This window comes from Limulus polyphemus, unplaced genomic scaffold (assembly GCF_000517525.1).
Source record: "Limulus polyphemus unplaced genomic scaffold, Limulus_polyphemus-2.1.2 Scaffold959, whole genome shotgun sequence".
Lineage (NCBI taxonomy): Eukaryota > Metazoa > Arthropoda > Merostomata > Xiphosura > Limulidae > Limulus > Limulus polyphemus.
Window position 1 is genome coordinate 190,281 of NW_013666569.1, and position 27,255 is coordinate 217,535.

General features: G+C 33.4%; 1 protein-coding gene across 4 annotated transcripts in view; it reads left to right on the forward strand.

The window, feature by feature from the left end:
* Positions 1 to 27,255, forward strand: part of LOC106461435 (E3 ubiquitin-protein ligase HERC2-like) — a 295,564-nt gene that overhangs the window by 185,665 nt on the left and 82,644 nt on the right. For all 4 annotated transcript variants that reach the window (XM_022388408.1, XM_013921254.2, XM_022388410.1 and 1 more), the window contains exons 44-51: positions 1,010 to 1,165; positions 1,367 to 1,634; positions 2,250 to 2,358; positions 4,563 to 4,699; positions 7,756 to 7,961; positions 17,640 to 17,837; positions 25,283 to 25,567; positions 26,326 to 26,407. In XM_022388408.1, coding sequence (XP_022244116.1) covers positions 1,010 to 1,165; positions 1,367 to 1,634; positions 2,250 to 2,358; positions 4,563 to 4,699; positions 7,756 to 7,961; positions 17,640 to 17,837; positions 25,283 to 25,567; positions 26,326 to 26,407 — 1,441 coding nt within the window. The remainder of the gene's footprint in view (positions 1 to 1,009; positions 1,166 to 1,366; positions 1,635 to 2,249; positions 2,359 to 4,562; positions 4,700 to 7,755; positions 7,962 to 17,639; positions 17,838 to 25,282; positions 25,568 to 26,325; positions 26,408 to 27,255) is intronic.

The following is a 27,255-nucleotide window of genomic DNA, read 5'->3' on the forward strand; positions in this document are numbered from 1 at the left end:
ATGTGTCTATTAAAAAAATAAAATGACTTTTAATACCTTAAATTATTACTTTTAGAAAACTTTCCTGGAGAGATAACCAGGAATTGGGGCAATACTGAAGTCTTTTAAAGCTCAAAAAGCTTCAGTTTTCATGTACTTTAATTACCTAATACAATGAATATTTTATTTTTCCATAAAGAAACAACAAAACTTTATTAATTTGCAGATTTTTTCCAAGAAATAACATTTAATTAAAAATACTATAAAACCAAACTAGAAACTCAAGGTTAATTTAGAATATAGATATTTGAAAAAAAATAGAAAAATAAGTAGTAAAGGTATGCCAAGAAGAGATAGAAGAATTGACTATCATATGTAGATTGGAATATGTAAAAACTTTGTAAAGATTAAGAAAAGGCAGAACATAATATTGTGAAGAGAGAAGTGATGCAACATATGGCAGGCTTTATTTATATGGCAGACTTTGTTTGTTGCAGTCTTTCCTTACCTAAAATTGAAAGGAAGTGAGCTTATAAGTGAGTTTACTTTTTATTGAATTTTCGGTAGCAAGGTGTCATCATGAAAGAACTTTTCAATAGATTCCTTTACAAAATTTTTTAAACATGTTTTTTTTTTGTGTGTGTGTTTACAAACTGATGTAAGTTTTAAGGAGTCATTACCATGAGAGACAAAAAATATTTTGTCTGATATCTGGAGTATGTTCTTTTCTTCAGACTCCAACAATTTGTCTAATAAAAAGATCAACTTAGAGAAAATAAAATGTTATGAATTGGCTATATATCTATGACAAGTTAGATCTTGTCAGTGATTAGTCCATTTTGCTGGTTCTTTTTTTTTATTTTTTACTTTCTTTGATTTGGGACTGATAAGTAATTACATACATCAGTTTGTGTTTCTCTTTTTGTTCATGTTTGAATAATTTCTTGTTACTTCATTTTGACTACTAATGGACATAATAAAATTATCTGAATATATTATTTTTAATGATATTTTCTGTTTAATTTTACAGCCAGTCAATCATGATACTTATAGAAAGAGAAGTGACTTCCTCAGTAATGATGAATATGCTCTTTACATTTGTCACCACATACAACCTGGAATGTGGGTACGATGTTGTCGAACTTATGAAGAAGTTCATGAGAGTGATGTTGGTCGTGTTGTTACTGTAAGTTTAAAAATTATCTAGTTTTTAGAGATTAGCATGAGTTTTTTGTTTTTAAATTGGTGTTTGTTTCAGCTTCTATTTATTCTGATCCTTTTAATTAGATTTCTTGCACATTTTACAGAATCTGTTGGAAAGGTCTGAAGAAATTTTGTGTTTACTAAATTTCTAATTAACTTGACAGAAAGCTCTTTCTATTTAAAGTTGGACAGAGATGGGCTTCATGATTTAAATGTGCAAGTGGACTGGCAAAGAAAAGGTGGAATTTACTGGGTACGATACATCCATGTAGAACTTTTGGGCCATTCACCTCCACCCACACCAGTGTATCCTGGCCAGAGTGGAATCTCCAATACCTGTAGCACTTCTGAGCCAATAAAAGTTGGAGACCGTGTGAGAGTTAAAAGTTCAGTTTCAACTCCTCAATATAAGTGGGGCTCTGTCAACCACAACAGTATTGGAGTTGTAACAAGTATGTGTGTGCACTTTTGTTATTGTTTAAGGAGAGATTAGTGGTCTTTTGTTTCACTAAAGTAGTGTTGTATACAAGCATGTTTTATCCTTCTTCACGTTGTCTACAGCATTATTGCCAAATAAACAGAATGAATAGTTATTAATTAAATTACCTAGTCTTTTAATATTGTATGTACACCATAATATAATGATATCTCTTATTTGGCTCCATTGGTATCTTTCCATGCTAAACTTATTATAATGATAAAAAAACAAAATGTCACTAAGCTAACAAAGACATCAAAAGTAGAAAAAAAAACATTTGGTTAGTGATGATAACATTGTAGTGCATTTTTCCTTAGTGTTCGAGCAAATGGTTCTAGTATTAAGTTGGTTAATATAGTTTTTAACTTTGTGTCTGAAACCAATGGTAAGAAACATTATAAACTTTGTTAGTTTTAGCAAATCAGTTTTTGTAATTGCACAAGAGACTGCTTGACTTTAGAATGTCACAAATTTATGAGTGTTTTCTAAACTATGAATCTTGGACTCACGGATACTATTTAAATTCAGTCCATCGCCTTGTGTTTTAAATCACATTTTTATATCTATTTGTGATTTTATTTTTCCCAAGGTATCAGCCCCAGTGGAAGAGATGTCACAGTTGATTTTCCTCAACAGTCTAATTGGACTGGACTTGTTTCAGAAATGGAGAGGGTTCCAAGTATTCACGAGCGAGTCACGTATGTTCTTGATTGATATTAATTTAATATAAAAACGTGATAATCACATTATTACTCATTTTACTCAAAATTTGTTAATATTTGTAGTCATGTAGTATTATATCAATATTATAAAATATGTGTTGACTTTTGTTAAAATGTGGAAACATTCTGAGCCACTTGCTAGTTGACCTCTGTTTCTTAGAGCTTATTGTAATTATGGCAAATCACTAGATAAAATATTTTAATAGTATTATGACCCATGAGCACCTTTCAGGTGTGAATTTTTCTGCTCATCCCAAAGCACAGGTTTATATTTGATAAGAAAATATTATCAATTAAAAATAAAATTATCTATGTTGTGTTTCTCATGTGATTTTTCTTCTCTCTCACTGATTTTATTAGTATCACCTTTCCTTGTTATCCTTTTATGATCTTACAACTTGTGATCTGAACAACTGGAAATGAAACTAAACTTTGAAAATAGTTAGAGGCAAAGTTTAAATAGAACAGATTATTAGCTATTTACTGTAATGTATATTCAATAAACAGACTTGATAAGTAACTTATTGTTTCATAAGAAAGTGATAAAACAAGCCTCTGCAAGGAAGAAAAACAAAATATAATGGGAATGTTAGAAGATGTTGGAACAAATGATAAATTGGGAAGTTTTTTATAGTTATTTTTTGTTTATTGAATATTATTGTGACTGTTTGGTATTCAAATAACCATATTTATTAGGTATCAATTTATCTGAACCAAGAATATTGTTACCTAGCCTGACCTAGTGTGTCACAGTAAATGGAACAAACTGTTAGAAGTCTTGATAGTATAAAAACTAGTTTTTACACAGGCAGTCTCATATTGTCTCCTGGAAATAAAACTAGTTAACAATGTTTATGTGATATCAAAATTTCAAATTTCTTTAAGACACAGGAGGTCAAAAAACGGTTTGGCTTGAAGTGACCTTGGGAGGTGTTGAAATTAGTCAGGCTTTTCCTTAACCAATTTTTGTTAATCCTTCTTTTTATGTTATTATCCATTTTGTATAAGATTCTTGTTGATTTCCAGTCATATTGATGGTCAGGATCTCTAATATGAAGAAAATTGCATTTTTTTATATCCATATTTAAGGCCTTTTTTGCTTTTTTCTTTTAAAGTTTTCGTATCAATGCTTCTTCCAGTTGTCAATTTAGGCAGTTTTTTTTTTTTAAAGATTTATAGCTGAAATTCAGATTTACTGCAATAAGCAAAATATAGTATCAAAGAAATATTTTAATGAAAATCAAAGATTTCCTATTCTTAGACAAAAGGAAGTATTTTAATGCTTTTTCACAAATGTCTTACAACAGAAGTTTGGAAATTTCATGATATAAAAAGGGATAGAAAAACCAAATAAAAGTATATGAATTTTTTAAGCCCAAACTAGATACTATTTAGTAATTTTGTTCTAAGTTTCATGCACTGTTGGTAATTATTTCCATTGCAAGAAGGAAAAACCTCAAGGGATATCAGTGACATCCCTCCAGCCCAGAAAAGGTTAAAACTGTGTATTATATAAAAAAAATGTTGTGTGTGTCCCTGTAAGATATAGAATGTTTTGAATATTTGATGAAGATGAACAATGATAACTAAAACATTTAAGGAACCATGATTAAAAGATCAGTAAAAGAAATAACTTGTGCTAGTTATTAAGGTTTATTAACTTTTTTATTTTAATGTGTGTGTGTGTAAGGCTGTTAAGTATGTGTTCATTAAACATGTATTAAAATTTTGTGTGGATTTTATTTTTTATACACACCTCTCTATTTTTTCACATTGAAAAGAAATTTGAACCTGTCTACCCTTACAGATAGGTTTTGAGTTCAGAGGTATGTGTATAAGAAAAATCTGTACAAAGTCATCTCATGCTTAAGTATAAACTTCGTGGTAACTATTTCTGATGTCACTCTAGTTTAGCTGATGAAATATGATATAACTTGGAACTACAGAACTTAATTTATCATGGTAATTAAGGGATGTATTGTTTAATATAAGCAAATATGTTGAATATTTCTATTAATATTGTATAGTTTAACTTGATTCTCAAGGTATACAAATAAATATCCATTTGAAAAAACATTATTCCAGTTGCACTATTTGTTTTTCTTTGGTTGTTTTTTCTCTCTTTAAGTTGATAATTGCTGTAAGTTGAATAAATGAATGGTTTATTTGTTTCATGACAGATGTGATAGCTGTCAAACATATCCTGTCAGTGGCCCAAGATACAAATGTCGTGTTTGTCACAACTTTGACTACTGTGAAAACTGTTTTAAAAGCGGTCAGTCTCACAGACATCCCTTTAGCCGTATCAATGATCCTGGTAAGTGGCTTCTTTGTTTCTCATTCATTTATTAAATTGGTAAAATTGCATACTTTGGTAGGTTGCATAAATTTTCTTTCTTAAGAATATCTGAATATATGCACATTTTATACACAGATTTTTAAACATGTCACTAGATAGCTGAAAAGTGGCATATACACTGGAGACAGAGCGACTATGCTAGGTAGCTCTTCAAATCTAGCTTCTGATGACCTGTAGAGAAGAAAATCCAGGTGACTTTTTATTGCTTTAATGCGGGTTTCTGTGCCATCCATACATAAAGAGTGCTAGTGCACTCTCCAATTATTAAAATGAAGTTAGGAAAAGTTGAGTATACTTAGGGGACTGTATGTGACAGTTACACAAGATCACTTAGAAGTTATTTTAATGGCTTGTTTCTTAGTTTTTTTTAAGTGTATTTTTTTTTATAGCTCAAGTGTTACTGTTATTTCTAGAATGTTTTGGATAGCTGTTTCTGCATTTTTTATAAAGTACAATAAAATTGTATTTAGTTATTTTGTGGAGTTCATATCCTGTTAAAATCAATAAATTGGGTCTTTGAAAATGACAGTTTGATCCTGGAAAGTCCTGGAATTTTTTTTTCCCTTTAGCCTGTGTGAAGAGTGTAATGTAAGTTTACTACATTTTGAATAAAATTATTATTTTTGATTTTTCTGTTGTTTAGATTAATAAAGAGGAGCTTGTATTAGTTTACAAATTTTGGCAATTCATAACATGTTGGTCAAATAGGGGGTAAAATTTTGTATAGAAGCATCTTAAATTTTTTGTATAGTAGGAAGTGGATAGAACTGAAAGTAAAATTATCAAAATACTTGTAGTTTATAAACATTCAAGGGCATACAATATGTTCCCAAGCTTATTACTTAGTGTAATTTGAAGTAACAATTATGAGTAGGGCATGCTCAGGAATTTACATTTGACTGCAATTGGAGGGGTGCATGTTATATATGTGTATAAAAACCATAAATCAGTAATTGAGGGGCATTGTTTTTTGTTTTGTTTTTATGAGCCAGAAATTCAGTAATAACAGGTTGAATTGACCAAGCACAGAAACAAATGCCAAGGGTATTGTGTTTATCTTAGTTCAAGAAGTTATGTGTAATGGGTTTTTAGATTGGATAAATTGGGTTTGGTGGTTACCTAAGGTACTGTCTCTGGTGTGAATGCTCCTCCAGACTCTTCACAGCTGGGGTAGTGGATCATGGAGGTATCTTCCTGAATGAGAGATACACAATATAAACAATAAAGACTCCATTCAGTTGAGAGTATGGTGGTGGTGTTCTGCTGGTGTGGATGATGAGATGTCCTCCAAGTAGATGCTCCATCTCTGTACTGGTGTGTCTGAGGGGATGTTGTAGATTTGGAGCATGCCGTCATAACGATTGGAATCCCTCATCCTGTCTCTGCATGGAAGTCAGTTCCTGGCAGTTGAGTTTTGGAGTTAGAGCTGAACCAATTAACATATTGTCCACATTCATGTTGTGCCAATTGGGATCCCTCATACTACCCCTGCATGGAAGTCAGTTCTCGGCAGCTGAGTTTTGGAATTAGAGCTGAACCAATTAACATATTGTACACATTCATGTTGTGCCAATTGGGATCCCTCATACTACCCCTGTATGGATGTCAGTTCTCGGCAGCTGAGTTTTGGATTTCGAGCTGAATCAATCGACATGATGTACTCACACATGTAGTGTGCTGGTATAAATGCAGTTCATCCCTTCTATTGGGATCCCTTATCCTCCCCCAGCATGGATGTTGGTTCCCAGCTGTTGCGTTTTGGATTTAGGGCTGAACTAATCAACAGAATACCTCACACATGTGTTTGGAGCATCCTTGGTCCCTCACTCAGTTCACCTTGAGTGCACTACCCTAGTGTTGTGGGTCACAGTGGGTGCACTTGTTAGTTGCTCTGTTTCTTCCTCTTTCACTGCCCCTCCATGTCTTTATGCCAAGGATGTTACTGCATTTGAGGCAGTTCCAGTCCATTTGATTTGAGTGGGATATGTATGTATGTTATTTCACTCTGCTCACATGTGCCCTGTTCGCAGACCGGTGCTGGGATTTCTCCCTCCAGTCAGCTGAAATTCAAGTGAAGATGGTATGATCCTCATCCTACCCCTGCATGGATATTGGTTCCCGGCGGTCGAGTTCTGGACCCATTTGACTTGCCATGTATGGTTCATTGTGCCCTAACCACTCTAAACCTTGGGGCACATCCCTTATTTTCCCCATATTCTGTTCATCAGGGAGATTAAATTATAATATATTGTGATTAAAATCACTGTACAACTGTTTTCTCTCCTATTTGAATGTGCTTCTCACAATTTTTCACCTGGATCTGTCATGCCTTTTCCACATCTGAGCAAAGCGTATACCTGGTACAGAAATAGTGCAGCCTCCCATGTTTAATCCTCTTATTAGAGAGTTCCCTCATTAAGGTGTCCTTTGAATGCTTTCAAAGGATGCTTCTACTTTCTTCCTCACTCCGGTCCCTCCACCTATTCAATGTGGGATTCTGGCTATGTATATGAGTGGAAGTAAAGTACCTTGTTGGAAGCTATAATTTTTCTTCACTGAAAATGTATTTCCAATTAGCACTTACTTCCACTCACACTTACCACCCTTCCTCCGCACTGTTAACCAATGCTTATATTTCTCTCCTAAACTCAAAGTGATAGTTAGGTAGAAATAACATAGAGGGAGTCACATGAATCACGTGGGTGTGTGGCACTACTATTGATGGAGGTTTGTCACATGATAATTTGTATGCAAGAATCAGTTAAACCATATGAATCGAGTTGTGCATAGGAATGAAAGGCTTGTGGCATGCAAAAAAAGTTTGCAAATAGAGGGCAGCATTGAACTAGAATAGCTATGTATGTGAGCGGAAGTAAGTGCCTGTTGGAAATACATTTTCAGTGTAAGTGAATTATAACTTTTCAGTGGTTTGTAAAATCTGTTTAACATCAAACTATTGCATAACTAACACTGATAATTATTACTTTTTTAAATTATTTTTATGTCAACAACAGGTGGAACACCAATATATGTTGGTTACCCTGGTAAGGTACGACACAGAGATAGAGAAGGTGTTCCAGTATCTTTAACTATCAACGGCTACATTGAAGAGTGGTCCCAGTGTGTCAGAAATCTTACTGTTTCTTCACGTGAAAATTGGGCTTACAGACTAATTGATGGCACCAGATCTTTCTGGCAAAGTTGTGGGTTTCAAGGCAAGGTAAGAATGTTTTCTAAAATCTAAATTATTGACTAAAGAAAAAGTGTTGATAAAGACATCCTAGTATTTGGAAAATAACATTTCTAGTACTATATTGTGGACAATGTTTAGGTAAAAACTGTTCAGTTGCTCATTTCTAATAGAATAATTTAATAACAAATATAGAAAACTGATTCTTCAAATAGTACATTACTATTTGTGAGGATCTCCCAATAACTAAGCCCACAAAAGTATATTGGTAGTAATATTTATATAATACAATATGATATTTTTTATTAGAAAAACAATTCTGTTGTAAAATTTCTTTTTCTTATGTTTCTTCCTGTTTATGACAAAAAAGTTTTTCTGAGATGATAGCTTTTCTGCATACAGAGATGAGTTCTCTTCCTCATATGTCTGCCTACAAGATTTGCATGCCACTAATCTTGAGGCAACTCCCACCTAATTCCACGTATTTTAACATGAACTGCACTGGTCATCATGCGACAAAAGCTCTCTACTGATAGGAGGGTGACACTACCTCCATGTGCAGTAACTTCCCTATGCACTTACGCTCTGTATAACTTCATTCATCTCCTCGACATTGTAATGAACAGATGTTTAATTTTCTTATCTGAGTTCAATTTTTTGAGGTTTGCATTGTTAAAGAAACTTTGATTTTTGTTTTCTTTGGCTTTTGTTTCAAAAGCTTTAATTTACATTGTAAATTCTCAAATGATAGTGACTTAGTCCTGTGTGAATGACATTATTCACACACAGGTCTTATTTCTTCTACGGCTTCTGGAGGCTTGTTAACTGTTGGACATTGCAGCTATTGTTCAGTGTGTTGTGATTACCACATGCTTTCTGGGCCTCCTGCTCCCATCCCTTTGGCCAAAATTCTTTCTCCTCATTCTGGAATGATTTGCTTTGAGTAGTAACTTCAGGAAGTGACATTAACCTTCCATTCTCTTTCCGAATTTCATCCTGAAGTATGTTCCTTTCCTTATCTTTTGCCTATGTTATTTCTTATTTATTGTTTTTTACTCCATGATCCACAATATCTTAGGGATTACTTGTCTTTCCTCCTTGGTTGTTATTATGATTTATATTGTTTCCTTTCTCTAATAGATCCTATCTCACACCAAAATGCCTCATCCACCTGGTGTTTGTGACTTTTCTTGTCTTGACTTGTAGACTTTTTTCCTTTCCTTTTCTTGATCTCTATTTGGCCAGTTTCGAGATCAGCCCCTTGTCCCTTTTTTTTGTTTGATATTTGGTTCCTCATTTTCTTGTTTTCATCTTTTTTCTCACTAACCTCCTGTATGCTCTCTATCCTACCTCTGCCTTTTGTCTGTGGTACTTCATCATGCTTCAGATGAGTTTTCTGTAGATGTTCATTCCCTAAAATAATAAATGAATAAATAACTCAATGAAAAATATTTTTTAATTCAGGCCAATCTATGGCATCTTAAGTGTGGATTCTTCATGTTTTTATGTTTATCACGTTATATGCAAGTGCCAAAAAATAATATTGATGTTCATTCCCTTTTTTATGCCAGCTTAGACTGAAGTTGGAACTCATTGGGTTGGGTTATGTTCCTCTTTACTGTACTCTTTCCTTCTTTTTGTGTACATGGTATTCATTGGACTCCCTTTCTTTGCCCTGATGTCTTCTCTCTGGTTACCTAGACTAACATTATAAGCTTCAGTCCTTATTATCTTCCCAGGTTTGTTTCTTTCTTGACCATGTCCTTTACTCCTGGTCCTCATCTGTACCAATCTGCCTTTAACCTACATATTACAGGTTCCAGGCCTTCCTCTTTTTCTAATCCTCGATCTATCAGAAGTCTTAGTAAATGGATCTTCTTCTCAGTGACTATCAGACACATATGTCCCTGTAGGTATCTATCTCTTCTCTTGCTGTTGATCTAATTTTCTGGCAACAGTCGTTTTTCAATTCTTCACTTTGGTCTCTATCCTTGCTTCTCTTCTCATTTTCTTTTCCCCTCCCTTCAACCCATCTATGCAAGTCTGCAGTGGGTAATAGTTAATGTATTGGACACCTTCCTACATATCACTCTTGATCCATCATCTGTATGTTTTCTACATTCCATCCATCAATTTTGTGCCTTCACATTCCTTGCTCTTCCCACCAATCTATCAGAAGTCTTAGTAAATGGATCTTCTTCTCAGTGACTATCAGACACATATGTCCCTGTAGGTATCTATCTCTTCTCTTGCTGTTGGTCTAATTTTCTGGCAATAGTCGTTTTTCAATTCTTTACTTTGGTCTCTATCCTTGCTTCTCTTCTCATTTCTTTTCCCCTCCCTTCAACCCATCTATGCAAGTCTGCAGTGAGTCATAGTTAATGTATTGGACACCTTCCTACATATCACTCTTGATCCATCATCTGTATGTTTTCTACATTCCAACCATCAATTTTATGCCTTCACATTCCTTGCTCTTCCCACCAACATAGTATTGGACCCTTTTTTTATAAACATTGGATGAGGGCCTTCATTTGCTATATTCATGCTCCTGGGCTGGTATTCCTTTTTTTTTTGATGATTGATTTCTGTTGGCCCATTCACTGTTGGTTTCCTCTTCTCACACTTCCCTTCTTTCACTGGAGGCTTTTTGGTTGGGAGGGCTTTTTTTTTTAGATCTAAGTCTTTTTCTCAAGCCCTCTCATAATTTTTGGACATATTCTTCATCTCTGTCTTCCCTGGAATCCCTCATTCACTTGGAGCATATACACATGTGCCTCAACCAGTGGAGCTTGTGGACCAATGGGTTTCTTTCCTCAGCTCTATTGCCCTCATTTGTGATCATCTCCTCAAGGAATTGTTATGTTGACTGTACCATGCTTATACTACTTCTGGTGTTTCCTTTCTGACTCAAACTAAGACTATCCCTCCACTGAGGCACATCTCTGGACAAAAGCTGGCGTTTGGACACAGGATGAGTGTTCACTCCACATCAACATGCTTGACCTTCTTGCTGTTTGTTGGGCATGTTCCCATTTCTGCTCCTACTGATAGATCACTTGGTCATGTCACTTCCACATTCTTTCTTGCACCAACCATCTGAGAAGTACCATTTCAGGACCTTTTGCTTTTAAGTGTTGGACATACTCTTCTGAGCCCATTCACATCAGGTTTCTCTTGCTACCCATCATTTGCTAGTAGCTAAGAACTTGATGGCAGACTGCCTCTCTTGGCCAGACTGCATTCTACCAATGGAGTGGTCTCTACACCCACAAGTCTTTTATTGTGTCTGCTCTTGGTTGGGCATGCTCTTCATACACACCTTTGCTACCCTTCTAACTTCCAGGCTTCTTCTCTTCTAGTCACCTGTACCTGATATTTTATTGCTGGCTGTTAATTCTTGCAACCAGGCCTGGTCTAACTTCTTTCTATATACCTATTCCCCTCCTTGTCTTCTCCCTCGGATCATCGCATTTATACACAACTCATCTTGTCATGTCCTGTTGTTGGCACCTCTTTAGCCAGCTCAGCCTTGGTCTGCTTGGCATTCAGTCCCCCTTTCTCATGTCAATATTCCCTCTCTCTTGCTTCACTCTTATGTATCCCCTTTTCATTGAGGAATATTTTGAAATTTGCCCAATCTGTCACCTGTCAGGCCAGACTTTTTGATTTTGTGGCATCCTACCTGTCACATTCCTGTCACCCTTCGACTATGTTTGCCTAATGCTGATAGTGACAGATATTTTGTCATTGGTACATCTATTACTCCTTTCCTCCTGGTTGTCATACTATGAACCACCTTTCTGCCTTTTTACCTGGGTGTTTTTTCATCAGTTGTTGATCTCTGTTCCTATTAGTTGTTGAGCAGCCTTGTTCATAGAATTTTGCTTTTCCAAGTACCACAAGTTTCTTCACCTGTTCTCTCCTTTGTTCTCCTCTGTCCTCTTTGCCTGACCCCCATGCCTGTCTGAGACCTTAGTGGATTTTGCACAATCCCATGCATGCCCTTTGGAGCTGTTGGTTTCTTGTATTTTGTACCGTCTTTCAGCCCAGATTAATTTACTCTTTCTTCTCACCTGTGATTATTGTCTTTTGGATGTCTGTGCTATGTATGCTTGCCATGCTCTCTTTCACTGCACTTATATTCTCCTCTTCTCAGAACAATATTCCTTCCTCAGATCTCAATCACTCAGCAAAATAATCATACTTTCTTTCCTTCCTCCTTTCTTTCTCACCTCTTTGATCATTTGGACCCAATTCGGTTCCTGTGCCATGTTTGGGTTTGTTAGTGTTATTTATCACAGACCTTTTTGGGATCCCTGCCATTATCTGTCCCTACTCTGGGATCCCTCTTTTTCAAGGGTTCCCTCTCCTTTTACCCTTACTGGTTGTGTCAGTCAGCTCCTCCTGTAGGTATGTTTGTCTCTGGATGGGGATGCATGTAGGCTAGCTAATTCGCATTTCTTTGCATTTGATTCATTGCCTTTTACATTTTCTTGTATCTCATTAGGTCAGACCATAGGAGGTCCTTCATTTGAGCACACGGTCATCTCTTTATATACACCATCTAACTGTTTTGTCTTCTGATGGATTTTGATTTCCACTGATTGCCATTCTTCAATTACATTACTGTCTATGAGAAGAATACATACAATTTTTGTTTCAGAGCCTCTTTTTTTAATTTCAAAGTGTCCTGCCAGGTGACTGATCTTGACTCCTAGGGTATGCTTACCCAAAATTCTCATCAAGTTAGGATAACAGAAAGTACTCATACTATCCGTCCTGGCTCGGCCAATGCTCACTGTTGAGATGGGGGATTCTGCAAGACCACTTGAGGTATCCTCGTGATATATATATATTTACTCAGTTTTCTGATCCACACCATACCTATTCCATTGACTAACATGGCAGCACCAAGGAAGTATTCTGCCCTCTTCTTTGGCTTGCACTTGCTTGCTTTTAAAAATAAGGTTTCACAGTCACCCATTACACTGTCTCCAGTAAAGACCTTTCCTGTTAAATTCCTGCTATTGGGCTTTCCTCTGGACAATTTCTGAAGGGAGCTAATCTAGGTACAGTTTGCTCCAGCTCCTCCACCACTTTGATGTGGGATTTTAACTTTTCTGTATATGAAGTGAAGTTAACATTTTTTTTAATCTGAAAATGTATATCTGATAGATACTCAACTCTGCACATATTCCCACCTGACATCCATAATTCTGTGGCACATTTTTTGTCTTGCCTCGCCTAAGAATGAAGTTACAACAGGTGAAAGTGCATAGGAAGAGTTACTGTGCATGGAAGTTGTGTTGCACTCCTATTGGTGTAGGGCTTTTTTCCAATGATGATGTCATCATGCACTACTACAACTTACATTAAAACATGTGAAATTAGGTGGGAGTTGCCTCAAGGCTAGTGGCATGCAAGTTTTATAGGTAGACGTGCAAGGAAGATAGCTTTTCCATGTGAGAGGTGAGTATCTATTAGAAATACATTTTCATATTTGTAAAATTTTAAACAAAAGCAACTTCTGTATTATTTTTGGACCATCAGTATAATTGTCATAACTGCTTGTTATTGAGAAAAGCACCTTATTTTACACATTTTGACCAACTTTTGAAAATTGGCTATTGTGCTATTTTATTTGAGTATGACATTTATGTCAACTATAGATTGGTTTAAGATATGAAGAATGCATTAACATTCTTGCTATGGGCTCGGTCAATTCTGCCATGTTTGTGACTCCAAATTGACCTTTAGAGTTTCCATACTATGACTTTTAATATGTTTTGTGTATCTTCACAAAATGTTGCAAGCTTTCAGTAAATATTATAAGTGTTTTAGACAAAAAAATCAGAATTTATAATGAAGTATTTTTACTAAAACTTTCTCTTTGAATATATTCAGTCAAAATGTTGACTGCTCTGAGTGTAAAGTGATATTCATGTTAAGAACGAAAATTCTTCATCTGAAAATTGTCAGACTTCATTTGCCTAATTTCTAGAACCTCCTAAATAAATGTAATTTTTTTTTCAATAAAACTATATTTTATCTGTTATTTTCTTTACCCTAACTCTATACACCAACCTCATAACCACCATAAAAACATGCAAAATAAATATAAATTACCCTTTTTTCTTTCTAGAATAACTGTTAATTGTAACAGGAACCTACAGTTATTTATCCGAAATAGTTTAAAAATTGTAACAGTTTATACTTAAATTTTATTGTTTTATTGCTTTTTGTAAGTTACCCAAGTTCTAAATCACCTGGTAAACATGTAGCTCATGTTACTGTATTGATTTACACAACTCATGAGCTACTCGCAAGTTTCTTGCAACTATACCTCTTGAAGAAGTGTTTTGTTTTTTTCATGTTATTTAATCTAATCTTATTTAACCTAATAAGTTTCTAATTTTTGCATATTAATTACTTTGATAATAGTAAAAAATACACATAAAAAAACAAGAAATATAGTACTTACTTGAATCCTTTATTTTGCTTTCGACCTACTTTTTTATGCTAATGGTACTATGACACTAAATAATTTTTTATTTAATTAATTAATACATTTAATAATAATAATGTGCAAAAGCAAACAATGTCCTATAACTATCATAATATTGCTGGCTTTCTAATTTTGAGATACGAGCCTTTAAAAATTTATCTAAGCTTGTTGATGTGAATACTGTGAGAGAAATTTTCAAACTGGAAGTGAAATTGAAAATACTCTGTATAGAAAACAATGTAATATAATATATCATTTGATAGATTAAAGTTTGACTTTTTATGGATTATAAGTAATATTGTTTTCAATGTCAGATAGAACTATTGGCAATTTGTGAAAGAGGATGTGACAGGTGGGTGTTTCAAGAGGGATCTGATTTTCTAGGTTGTGGCTTTGTGACCATATAAGATTGAAGACTATAAAAATTATGCTTTGTATGAGTAATAACAATATTATAATGAGTAATTTATATCAAGTTTCTTACTTCATGGAGGGATGGTAAATCAACTGAGAAGTGGGGATACCTAGAGAGCAAATGTTACAATTCCCATACAAAGAGAAATTGAGGATTTTTTTTTAATATTGCCTCATAAAATTAAGAATTTAAAACTTATATTAAAATATGATTTACTAACCACAGTTTGATGCCAAGTTTATTTGTATACTATAAAAATAAAGTAGCTTAATTAAATTTTGAAAGTAACACTCTAAACATTTGTGATGTGCACTTTTACTTACCTGTAGCGAGAGGGTTAATAAGATTTTTGATGCACTTTTTGGTCAAGGAGATATTGTTTTTCAAACATGGGACCTCTGCAAGGGTGATCATCACTTTTTTTCAGAGCAATATCTATCATCAGAAGGTGGTAGAACGAGAAGTAAATGTAGGCTAAAATATATTTAATGTAATAAGGCAGTTATAAGGCATTGTATGTTTTAAAGCTCAAAGTATGTATATTTTTACTAATTTAAACAAAAAAATTGTGTTTAGCCCAAAATATCTGGAGGGGAGGGTCCTTTATTAGCTAATGAGATTCCATAGTAGAAAAACTTTAATGATAAAGTAAACAAAATATGCATTAGACCTCTACAGTAGAAAGTTTACCAGTCATTTTATCATCATTGACTCTTATGTTCACTACAAAGCAATGACACATTTAAACCAAATTTGCTGGACTGTTCGGAACTCTTCATCAGTGTTAGTTGTGTGTAGTTCCAACTAAATGACTGACTCTGAAGTACCAAAGTTTCTCTACAGCTCTTTCAAACAATTAAGTAGAGCATTGTTGTACACCTTGGCCACTTTTGGTGTTGATAAATCAACAATGATATTACCAGTGCAAGCTTTATTTGACATTATGGTGCCATAAGTGCAACCTTTGAAGTTTGCTGAAATATTACAGGTCTTTGTCTCATTATGTGCTATATCACTGGTAAAAATTTCTCCATTGTACATTGCACTTTTTTTACAACATTTTCTTCTTGATGTGCAAAACTATCTTTTCCTGCTAAGAAGAGGGGTTATATGGTTAGAATGTTTCATTGCATGAGCATCTACTCAGCTGAAAGTTTTGGATGACTAGCCCATCTAAGCACAACCTCACTTGTATCTTTGTATCAAATGTCAACTATGCTTGTCAAGTCAATCTTCCTACCAGATGTGACATCTAGGGAGTTGATAGTCTATATTTACACATTAATTGTATCTGTATTGTTTTCCTTTCTTGTACGTGACAAGTATCCATTCCTTAAGCCCCTGATGCACTTGACAAAAATTTGTGTGTATATATAGACAAAAAGTGCCAATGATCAATGTTATATCTTTTATTTTTGTGTGGTTTTTCCAAGCAGTGTTAACATTATTGTAACCTGGTAATGGCACAACAAATATTTAACTTACAAGTTACTTTACATTCAGGAAGTATATAATATCTCTATTCTTGATTGGGAAAAATATGTAAAGGATAATCACATTTTTAAAGTCAGACAGAGAAGGGTGTTGTTTACTGTGAATTGATGTTAATTAATAAAATGCAAATGTTATTAAATTTGAAAAGTGAGATAGTTTCTGTATATTCATAAGAACCTAATTTTATCTAGTAGGTCGAATGACATGATGATTATTGTAAACTGTCCTCTGGTTTTGTATGTTGTAATTTTTCTTTTTTCTTGCAAGTTCCAGAGATAGTAGCTTTAGTAATGTGATGATTACTTGGTATACAGTGAATTGCTGTTTTGATCTTTATACTGGCTCATAGTATAATATTATATGAGCACTTGTTCAGACTTTGATAAATTTGTCATCTCGTACTGTTATTAGTAGATAAACATTAAAGTGTATTTTGTAGTAAAAGTAATAAATAGTGAATTGGCAATAAAATACTATATGCAGAAAGTTAATGAAATAGACATACGCTCCTCAAAAATATTTGTTTATTAAAAGGACTGAACTTTGGTCTACTGCCTTTCCTTAGGTATAGAGTCTTACATTACAATGCCCTTAGTTATTTGGTTTATATTTTATAGATAGCTGTTCAATTCTTTATTGTATTGTTGTATACTGTGATTTTGTGCACTACTCAGCACTGTATTTCAGTAACCTCATATGCATTCTGTAGTACATTGTAACTAATAAACTTATGCAGAATGTAGATATATACTAAATACAATAAAAATTAAACCTCTAGACCTTAGGAAAAGTGGTTACTCAAAATATAACACTGTTTTTGGCAAAAGTGTGTTTACATCACTGTCACTTAAATATGGTTTCTGTTTATATTTCATATTATTCTCAAAGAAAGGATAATTTTAGATTAATAATCTGTGTATTATAGATAAAAAGTAACAGGTTATTAAGTATTTTCTTTGTTTAAATTTTCTGAAATAAGAACTGAAACTTAGTGCTCTGTTTTGATTTTTTTTTGTTCAGAAAATTTATATCTATTACACAGAATAGTGTACTTATGCAATTTATAGTGACTTAATTTACTAGTCTGATTTTTTGCAGTTTTTTAACCAAAAATTTGCTGTATGTCCAGCTTCTTTTTCCTACTTAGTAGTGTTTGCTCATAATGGCTTAATACTGTATTCTGTATTTCTTATGAATATGTAGAGTTTTTCTCCTTGCTTGTCATTTGATTCTATACTTATAATTTCCTACTCTGCACATTATGTGTTCTTATCATTTGTTTACTGCTTAGCATTGGATAAGACTAGAGATGCAACCAGAGGTTCTTGTCCATCGTCTCAGAATGATGATCGACCCAGCAGATTCAAGCTACATGCCTTCTTTAGTGGTAGTTAGTGGTGGTCCATCAGTTTCTTGGTTGAAGGAGCTCAGGACTATTCATGTTGGCTCGACAGAGACTTTGGTTACTCTTCTGTCTGAACTTTCTGAGGTGAGTGTGTTTAACAGGTTGAACCATGAAAAATGGTAAAAATCGTTTTTAAACATTTTTTGAATGCATGAGGTTGATTTTTTTTTATCTAAATAAAATATTTAAAAATATACTTCAAAATAGAATGTATAAAACCAACACCCAGTAAAATCATCTGAGTAAAATCATCCTTTTATTACGACTGGTCACACTTTTTAACCCTATTAGACCTGTCTACAAATTTTACTCATAGCTAATGCTGCTCTCATAATATTTCATTCCAAAAATAAAACTAGTGGATGAAATTGTTAAAGAATTGACAAGAATGTTCCTAAAAGTTTGTAGTGTCAGAAAAAAATAAAATATTTAATTATTATTTTTTTCTAATATATATAATATTTTTTTTTATTTAATGTAGTTATTTGCACTTGGACTCTGAATAGTTCACATGCAAGGTGATTTTTATATGAAGTATCAAAATACTATTTCTTATCTTACATTTTTGACATTTCATTTGCATAATCTCTAAAATTTGCTAAATGAATATCAAAAGTTTTTAAGGTAAATGTTTATATTTTCCATTTTCTCTACTATATCACTGACTCTACCTATTGTCATCAATGTATAGTGCAATGAAATGTTTAAAATTAAGAAATGAAAACATATATATACCTTTTAGCTCTCTGTAGAAGTCTTTTGAAACTTGATTTTTTAATATGCATAATTTCATGTCTTTATCTTTTCACTTATAGTTTCTCTAATTTTCCTTTTGAATTCTTTGTCTTTTATTATTTATCAATATGTCAACTGGTAGTCATGGGGCTTTACTATTATTATATGGCAACTCCCACACAGAGACTCATTTCACTAACGCTTTACACACGCAATGACACCATCTTATTTATACACTTTTGCAATCCAGGCGACAAGAAGTTAAACTTATAAAAATCATTAAACTTCCAAATATGATTTTAAAAACACAAATCATACATAATTAACTAAAATATGAAAGTAAGACCTAAATACAATTTAACTGTCTCTCTAACTCTGACATACTTAGGTAAGAAACCACTGTGATTGCTACAGTCGATCAAGCAGACAACAATACTAATGCTATTTACATGTACACCGTGAAGAAAATTTTATGTCAATTTCAATTAACCATTGGTGGAGTATAGTGCAAATTGAGCTCTTTCTAACGACTCTCAAGTATAGGAGATGGGCATAGTACCCATCAAGAGTTGGAAAATTTATATCTACAGCTACAGACTTTGTATATCATGTGTCAAGTAGGTCAAACACGTGAGGTAGCGTATACATACTCATGTACATTGCCAGCTTATATGGCTACAAGTGAACTGCTGCTAAAGTCAAGATTTTTCATAGTGCGTGGATCACATGACACAAAAACTGCAGTTTAATTATTATTTGAAAGGTTTCCTTTGAAATAAAGGAATTATAACTTAGATAACATAAAAATTCAAATTATAACATACATTATAATGTTAATTTCATTAACATATATTGATAATAAAGTCATTTAATTAAATTTTGAATGTAATGCAGTACCACATGCAGAAAGAAATTTAAAAATGGTGCCAGGGGCAATAGGGTTAAATATTTTGTGAACTTTGTGACAAGTCTGTTGATATAATAATTTGTGCTAAGAATAAACTGCATGATGCAAATGCATTAAAGAAGGTAAAAGTTTTTAAGTCTACATGATTGTCTAAGTAAATGTCCTTCCTTAAACTGCTGCTGAAGTCTTATGTTTAAGTTGATGTGTAGTCTCCTTATATCAGCTGTTGCTTAACTTTAATGTAATAATTAACTTTAACTGCTTACAATTATAAATATAGAATACTCCAAATTTAGACATAATATTATAGTGACTTGAAAGTGGAAACAAGATTTGTCTTAAGACTAGAGAACTAACTAACTTCAAAGTAAGTGGAATGTATGTAAAACTAAAGTGAACTGAAATTCCATTTGAACATTTTTGGGGTAGTCTTGAAATCAGCTCTCAACATCCCTGAAGGATTTGTATATGGTTCTTGTTAAGGAATGAGGTAATATACCTGGGAAAACTTTCAACTTCTTGTTGTTCTTTATTGCTAAGCTAAGTTTGGGCTGTTGTTGTTTAAAGTTAAGCACAAAGGTACACATTGGGCTATCTGTGTTCTGTCTACTATGGGTATCAAAAACTGGTTTCTAATGTTGTAATTCCGCAGACATACCACTGTGCCACTGGGGGCAATTAGGGCTGTTCTGTAGGCTCATGGTAGACTAATGTCATATTAAAGCTATTGGCCATTTGTTTTCATCCCACTCTTTTATAGACAAAAAAGTTTTGAACAAGAAATGGATAAGACTTGCAACTCATTCACAGCTACTTTAACTCTTACAATACGGTTCTGGTCCCAGGAACCGACCACGTAACCATATTTTCTTGTATATAGTTTTATTACAATAACTTTTAATACAGTATATATATTTTCACAAAATTTGGCAGACTTTCAGTAAACATTACAAGTTGCTTGTACACGAAAAATTTGTTTTTTTTATGAAATAGTTTTTACAAACAGTTTGTTTGGGAATAAATCAAATCTTTTTTTCTTTACTAATCCAAGAGCATAGTGATTTTTGTCTTAAGAATGAAAATACTTTTGCGTTTCTCAAAAGTCTCAATTTCAATTGTGTAATCACTCAAAACTCCTAACTAAATATAAAACTCTTTTTATAGTAAAACATTGTATTTTATCTGTTATTACCTCTACTCTAATGGTACATTTTATTCTTCACTGTAGAAAAATAATCAAAGTATAATGAAAATAAAAATTGGAAAATCAATTGGGAATAAAATAAGCAGCTGTGCCCTGTTTTCTTTATTATTGTTCATGAAATTTCAAAGTACTTCTCCTGAGAGTTTCAACTGCTAAACATTTCACATTTATTTTCTGTGTTTATTTTACTCGCAATGACTTAAATAGAAATCTGTTAAAATTAAAACAACAAATTCCCATTTGTTCAGTAGACTGTTTATGTGTCACCATAATACAATACCCTTGAAAGCAACAAAGCACATGCAAAGATATTGTCAACTTGACCCCTACTCCGAGAACAGAATGCGTAATGTATCAGATGATATAACTTAGTGTTTATAACAGGAGGTGGAATTTATAGGCTTATGTATGTATGTTTACAACAAGAATTATCCAGATTAATAAGACTGCACTTTGAATTTGTCAAAACATTTATTATGTGGTTTGATGCTAATACAATAAACATCGCAGTTTTTTGAATATTGATTATCCTTCTGGGATTGTAGGAATTTAGCAGTACATTGTATAGGTTTATAGACATTTGTAAAGTTTTGTTTCTTTCTAAAATTTTATGAGTAAACCTTTTTTTTTAAGTTGTTAAACTTCTAAAGCAGCATAATTTGCTTTTAATTTGACCTCAATATAGAAAATTAGAAGAATAATACAAAATTCAGTAGACATAACTATATAGGCCTACGAAGTACAAATCTATAGCTATAATACCAGTAATTTAGTACTTTGCAAAATATAGTGAAATTTTGGCAACCATACATTAAAAAGGTATATATACATATTGTTATTATTTATTTACAAATGCATACATTTTAGTTGTTTTCTTTTAAAATGTAGAAGAACAAATAAAAGAAACTTAAAAAAACAAAGATTTTGAGTGCTTATGAGATTTTGTGGTCGATTGTTGCACATGTTAAGACTCATTTATTTTTCTGAATGGAGGGTGAAGATTATTAAATTTATATTTTTCCTGTATAATATTAGAAAATAAAGTTATTATTTTACTATATTAGTGCACACAAAATCTCTAACTTATTTGAGTTTCTAAAGAAGCTATATATGAGTTTTAAAAAATCACATTTCTCTTCAGAGTAATAACTCTGTCATCAACTCTGTCTTCAGTAATTTGGACAAAGTTATGATTTTTCTCCTTCAAACTATTTACAAATGCCTATAAGATTTATGTACACAAGAAACTACTCTTTCTATTGGTTATAAACTCTTAGTCAAAAGAAGTAGGTAGGACTAGACAAGAGGTTTTGAAAGAATAGAGTAGTGGGAGGAGCCAAACTACTAGATTGGCTAAATATATTAATATCTCAGCAAATCAAAAAGATAGGAGGTTCTTATTTTTCATAATAACTTGTCAATATCTCCAATTTGAGTTTCTAATTCATTAACTACAGCACACTTTGTGTGGTAGGTGTAATAAATAGGAACTCCTATATGACACACAAAAAGTAATATTTAGCATTTTTTTTCTTTATATTTTCTTTTGAATTAAGAAAATAAAACACATATAATATTGAAATTTGAATTATAAACTATTTTCTGATGTCACTTCCATTAACACCATTGGCAAAAGTAATAGTAAAGTTATTTAATATAATTTTGAAAGTAATTCTTTAAAATGTCATGTGGTGCTCTTTTACACTCTCACATCAAAAAGGTTAAATATAACACTAAAGATTTATTTCAAGAGGCAAGGGATATCTTTTCCATGTCATACTAATGATATTCTGAGCATGGTCATATTTATAGTATTACAACAATTGCATCAATCATGTACTTCCAATATGGTCTTACTTTCTCTCAAAACTATCTTGATCTTCTTTCTATCTTCTAAGCATTGTAAAAATATTTTTGTGACTACTGTTTACGATTATACTTCCTTCACATTTCAATACCTTTTTCAACAGTTTTCTTTTACTGTGTTTGCATTCAGTTATTTCAATTTCTTTTTTTGCATTTGTTTATTGTTACTGAATTATATGGTAACTTAGAATGACTTTGAGATTCAACATATGGACAGTGGAAGTTCCCATTACAGTAGACAATGCTTCTGTTATGACTACTCAGGCATCGTGTTTGACTTTACTTGCTGAGGAGGTACAGACCTTGATTTGCAGGTAGCTAGCTTCCTAAATTTGGCTGGCAGTTTTTTCTCATTTTCAACCTGACAGTTTCTGAGGATGAATACAATCAAGGAGAAGAAAATTGGATTCACTTGTTCCGGCACCTTTTTATTTTGGTCTGTCACACAATACACTTCTACAGCTTGTTAATCAGGTATGTTGTATACTACATGTTTTCTTTTCCTCCTGGCTTGTGGACATCATCGATCAGATATTTGTGCTATTGATGTTGCTAGAATCCCCTACTATTCCTCTTATGTTGTACTGTATACAGACTGGTCCTAAAACCTCTGTTGTCCAGGAAGGCCATTTGACTTTCATACCAATGTCTTTAGCTTCCATATCCCATTCTGATCCAGATTGGCTTCTTTGTCAGCTTCGCTCCCTTAGGTGTTATGTGGCAAAGACGTCCTCCTTTTGAGATTCATGTTCTGGACTTTTCATTTATTAGAACTTTTTTGTTTCCCATGATTTATCCCCTGTCTCACTAACTAGTTGGGTTCGTCAACTCCTTAGGCTGGTGTATTTAGACTTATCCGATTACAGGTATTGCCCTGTTCTTACACTTGAATTGAGACCATGACACAACTTTGTAATGCTGGGTTCAGTTTGTTGTACTTCTTGCTCCTACAGTTGTTTTGGGATTATGTCTAGTTTCAGCCAAATGCTAATTACCTCCCCTTAATTCCAGTTGCTTATTGTATGGCACTCTATTTGCTTATGGTTGGGATTGGTGTGTGTGTGTATATATATATATATATAACATGGTCCACATACCCTAGCCACAGTGTTTGTGATACTCTAATTTTGTTCTTATCTGTGTGATACTCAACCTCGTACTGCGAAGGACAAGTTGTGGAACCTTGTCTGTCTGGTTGAGGTTGGGTAGATACTTTGCCATGGCTAAATGTCTCTCTCTATCATTAGTATTTCAGCAAACCTTTGACTTGCCATTTCTCCTCATGTGGGTATTGAGTTAGCTTCAAGTATTCGTTTTCATAGAGTGTCTATTCAAATATGGTGGCCGGCTGTTTTCTGGTCTGGTTTTAGCGATGGAGAACGATTTCAACTTGAACAGTTTTTACTGAGAAAGGACAGGCTGTGGAACCTTGTCTGTCTTGTTGAGGTTGGGTAGATACTTCGCCATGGCTAAATGTCTTTCTCTATCATTGTATTTCAGCAAACCTTTGACTTGCCATTTCTCCTCGTGTGGGTATTGAGTTTTATGGCTGTTTTCTGGTCTGGTTTTAGCGATGGAGAACGATTTCAACTAGAACAATTTTTACTGTGGATTACATCTCTCAGAATGAATTAAGCTTGTGCTCATCCTTTTTTTTCTGCCCATGTCAGGTTCATTTCTTTCTTCATGGGAAGAGTATACCTGTTCCAGAAGTAGTGCAGTGCCCTGCATGTGTGCTTTGGTTTTGTCTTTGGCCCACTAATTATTTCTATGTGGTCACTTTTCACTTGGTTTCACTGTTAGGTGCCTACACTGGCCCCTTCACCTTTTCAGTGTAGGATTCTAGCTTTGTGTGAAAGGAGGTAAGACCATAGTGGACGTTAACATTTTCTTACACTGAAAGTGTATTTCTGATAGGTACTTACCTTATCTCACACACATTTCTCACCCTTCTTCCCCACTGCCAGTATTATTCATTTCAGATCCTGCCATTTCTTGAAAGTGAGGATTGAGTGGGAAAATCAGAGGGACCTAGCTGCACAAATATAGGTGGCACAGTACTATTGGTGGAAGGTAGTCACATGCTATATACATGTTCAAAGAGGGTGCAAAACTTGTGAAGTATATAGACTGGTGATCTGAGTAATAAAATGCTTTAGCTTAGGGAGCACTAAGAAGATTGAGGTAGCTTTCTGTGAATGAAATACTGCAGATTACAAAATTTATCGCACTTTGAAGATCAGTGCCTTCTTTCAAGAGTGCAATTGTGTGATTAGACTCACTGCATAAATCTGTCTCTGGAGCATGTTCTATTTGGATGAATTCTGGTGAGTACATGGGCCAGCCACTATGTACAATACTCTCGGCTGTCATTCTAAGGTAATCTCTTGCCATCCTAGTGAAATGATGAATCAACTGAAACCACTAATAACCTTAAAATAGGTTTCAAAATCTTAACTTTGCACTGCTGACCAATCCTTAAGCATCCTCGAATGGGGTAACTATTCATTGAAGCCATTCAAACAGATACTAATCCAACCCATAACTGAGTTATATTCAAAGGCAGCTTGTCAGACAGTGCATGTTTCTGTAAGATGAAAATACTTTTAATGTAATGACCTTTGTATTACATATAGAAAGTAACAGATTATTAAATAATTTCTTTGTCTGAAAACATTATGTTCCTTTGAAGTAGGAATCTTAATTTTCATTGTTAATGTATACTTTGTAAATTATCAAATTTGTTAAGTGTATGGTACAAAGAAATACAGAGTTGGAGAGAGAGAAAGTAATTATTTGCATTTTAATATTTTTCAGTACTATCGATTTATTGAGATTGCCATCAAACAGTGTCGAAGCGGAGGAATAGATTGCAAGATTCATGGATTGTCTGTCATTGGACGGTTACGCACAGATGATGATGATTTAGCTGCTAACTATCCATTTCTGGCCTCAGATGAGGAAGAATTTGAAGAGGAAAAGCCTGTGATACTAGGCTCAGCAAGTCGGGCTCGAGGACAGGCTACCCAGGATTTGCAGACAAAGGTTCTAGTGTGGGGGCTAAATGACAAAGATCAACTTGGTGGCCTGAAAGGATCAAAGGTAAAGTAGTATTACATCTTAATGATTTGATGCCTGTTGTTATTGGTGGCATTTTTTTTTTCAGTGTGGTTCTTATTTTTGTTTTACCTTCTTTCTTCCCCTAATGCTTTCTCTGTGCAATTATTTACATTTTTTTAATATCTAAATTTTATCATATGTGATATCTCACTGAGTAAAAACATTAGAAAATTATAAATGCAAGGTGACATAATGTTTTAGTCAATGCCACCCATTTAACCATAACAGTTTTTACAATTCAAAGTCTGGGAAGTCTGAGATAATCATTTTAAAGTCAAATCAGTATCACCAACTGTTGAGAATCCTTTTTGACTGTATACGCATTAATGTCGTACATTAAAGCAACAAAGCCTGAACACAGTGATATCAATCAGGTATTTCATCTACATTTTAATAAAATTATTTATATAATATATTTCGTATTAAGTAAATTACTTAAAATAGAATTTTAAAAGTAACTCATGGATCATGACTATTAATTTGAATAGAAGTGAATAGTTATGAGTTTTCTACTTTTTATAGTCAGAAGGTTTGATTAGATTGAATTGTTTTAAGCATTAGATTTTTATTAAAAATATACTATATCTAAGCTGTATTTTGAGTTGTAAAATATTGAAATGTAATTTCTTTCATTTATTGTTTTATATTTTATTAAAGATAACAAATGATTACTTAAAAGATTGTGTAATGCTATTTAAGCAGTCTTACTAATACATGCAATATGATGCACTTTCCCCCAGATTAAGGTGCCTACTTATTCAGAAATGTTGTCTTCATTAAAGCCTGTCTATATCAGTGGTGGATCCAAAAGTCTTTTTATCGGTAGGTATTCAATACTATATGGAGTAATTTAATATTTCAGTTCACATTGCAAATTATAACTCAGTTAAAAATCTCTCAATGTCTTTGTCCTGCATTTATCATATTTTCAGTTGTTGAAATTATGAATTATAACCATCACAAGGCTTTGGATCAGAAGATCTAGATTCATGTTTCAATGCCACTTTCAGTTATAGTGTTTTGCAAGAGTAACAATCAATCCAATTGTTATTTTAAAGCTTGACAAAGTCCACCCAGTGTTAAGTCTCTGCTAATAACGAGGTTTTGGTACCTGTAGTGAGCACAACACATAGCTTATTGTGTAGCTTTGAGCTTAACAACAAACAAGCAAGGCCTTCCCTCTGGCAGTAGCTCAAAATTAGAGATGGCTATATCTGAACTATATCTTTGCTGTTTAGCTCATGCATGCATAACATGGCATTCTAGCTGAAAATACCAAATATTAACTTTCAAATAATTTGTCATTCACAGCCTAAACTATGTTTGTAATGTTAGAAATGCTAGTATTTAGAAAACATCATTTTTGAGTGTTTCTTAGTTCCAATTTGTTAAGTGTATTTCTTTCTTTAGAAGTTTTTATATGTCTTCAGGGATCTCACTAGGGTCCCACAGTGAAGGGTTGTGAATTCTCAACTTTTTTTTTTCAAAAGTCCCAGTGAGATTTTCAAGAGTTCCATAGCTGTAATACTGTGCAAAAGTGTTAGGACAAGAGAATATTTTGTCATTTTTTCCATTTTATAGGGCTAATTCTTCAATGCCATTACATTGATCCCTGTTGAAAATTGAATCAATCAGAGTGAGAATACTTATCATTCTTTAGAATTCCCATA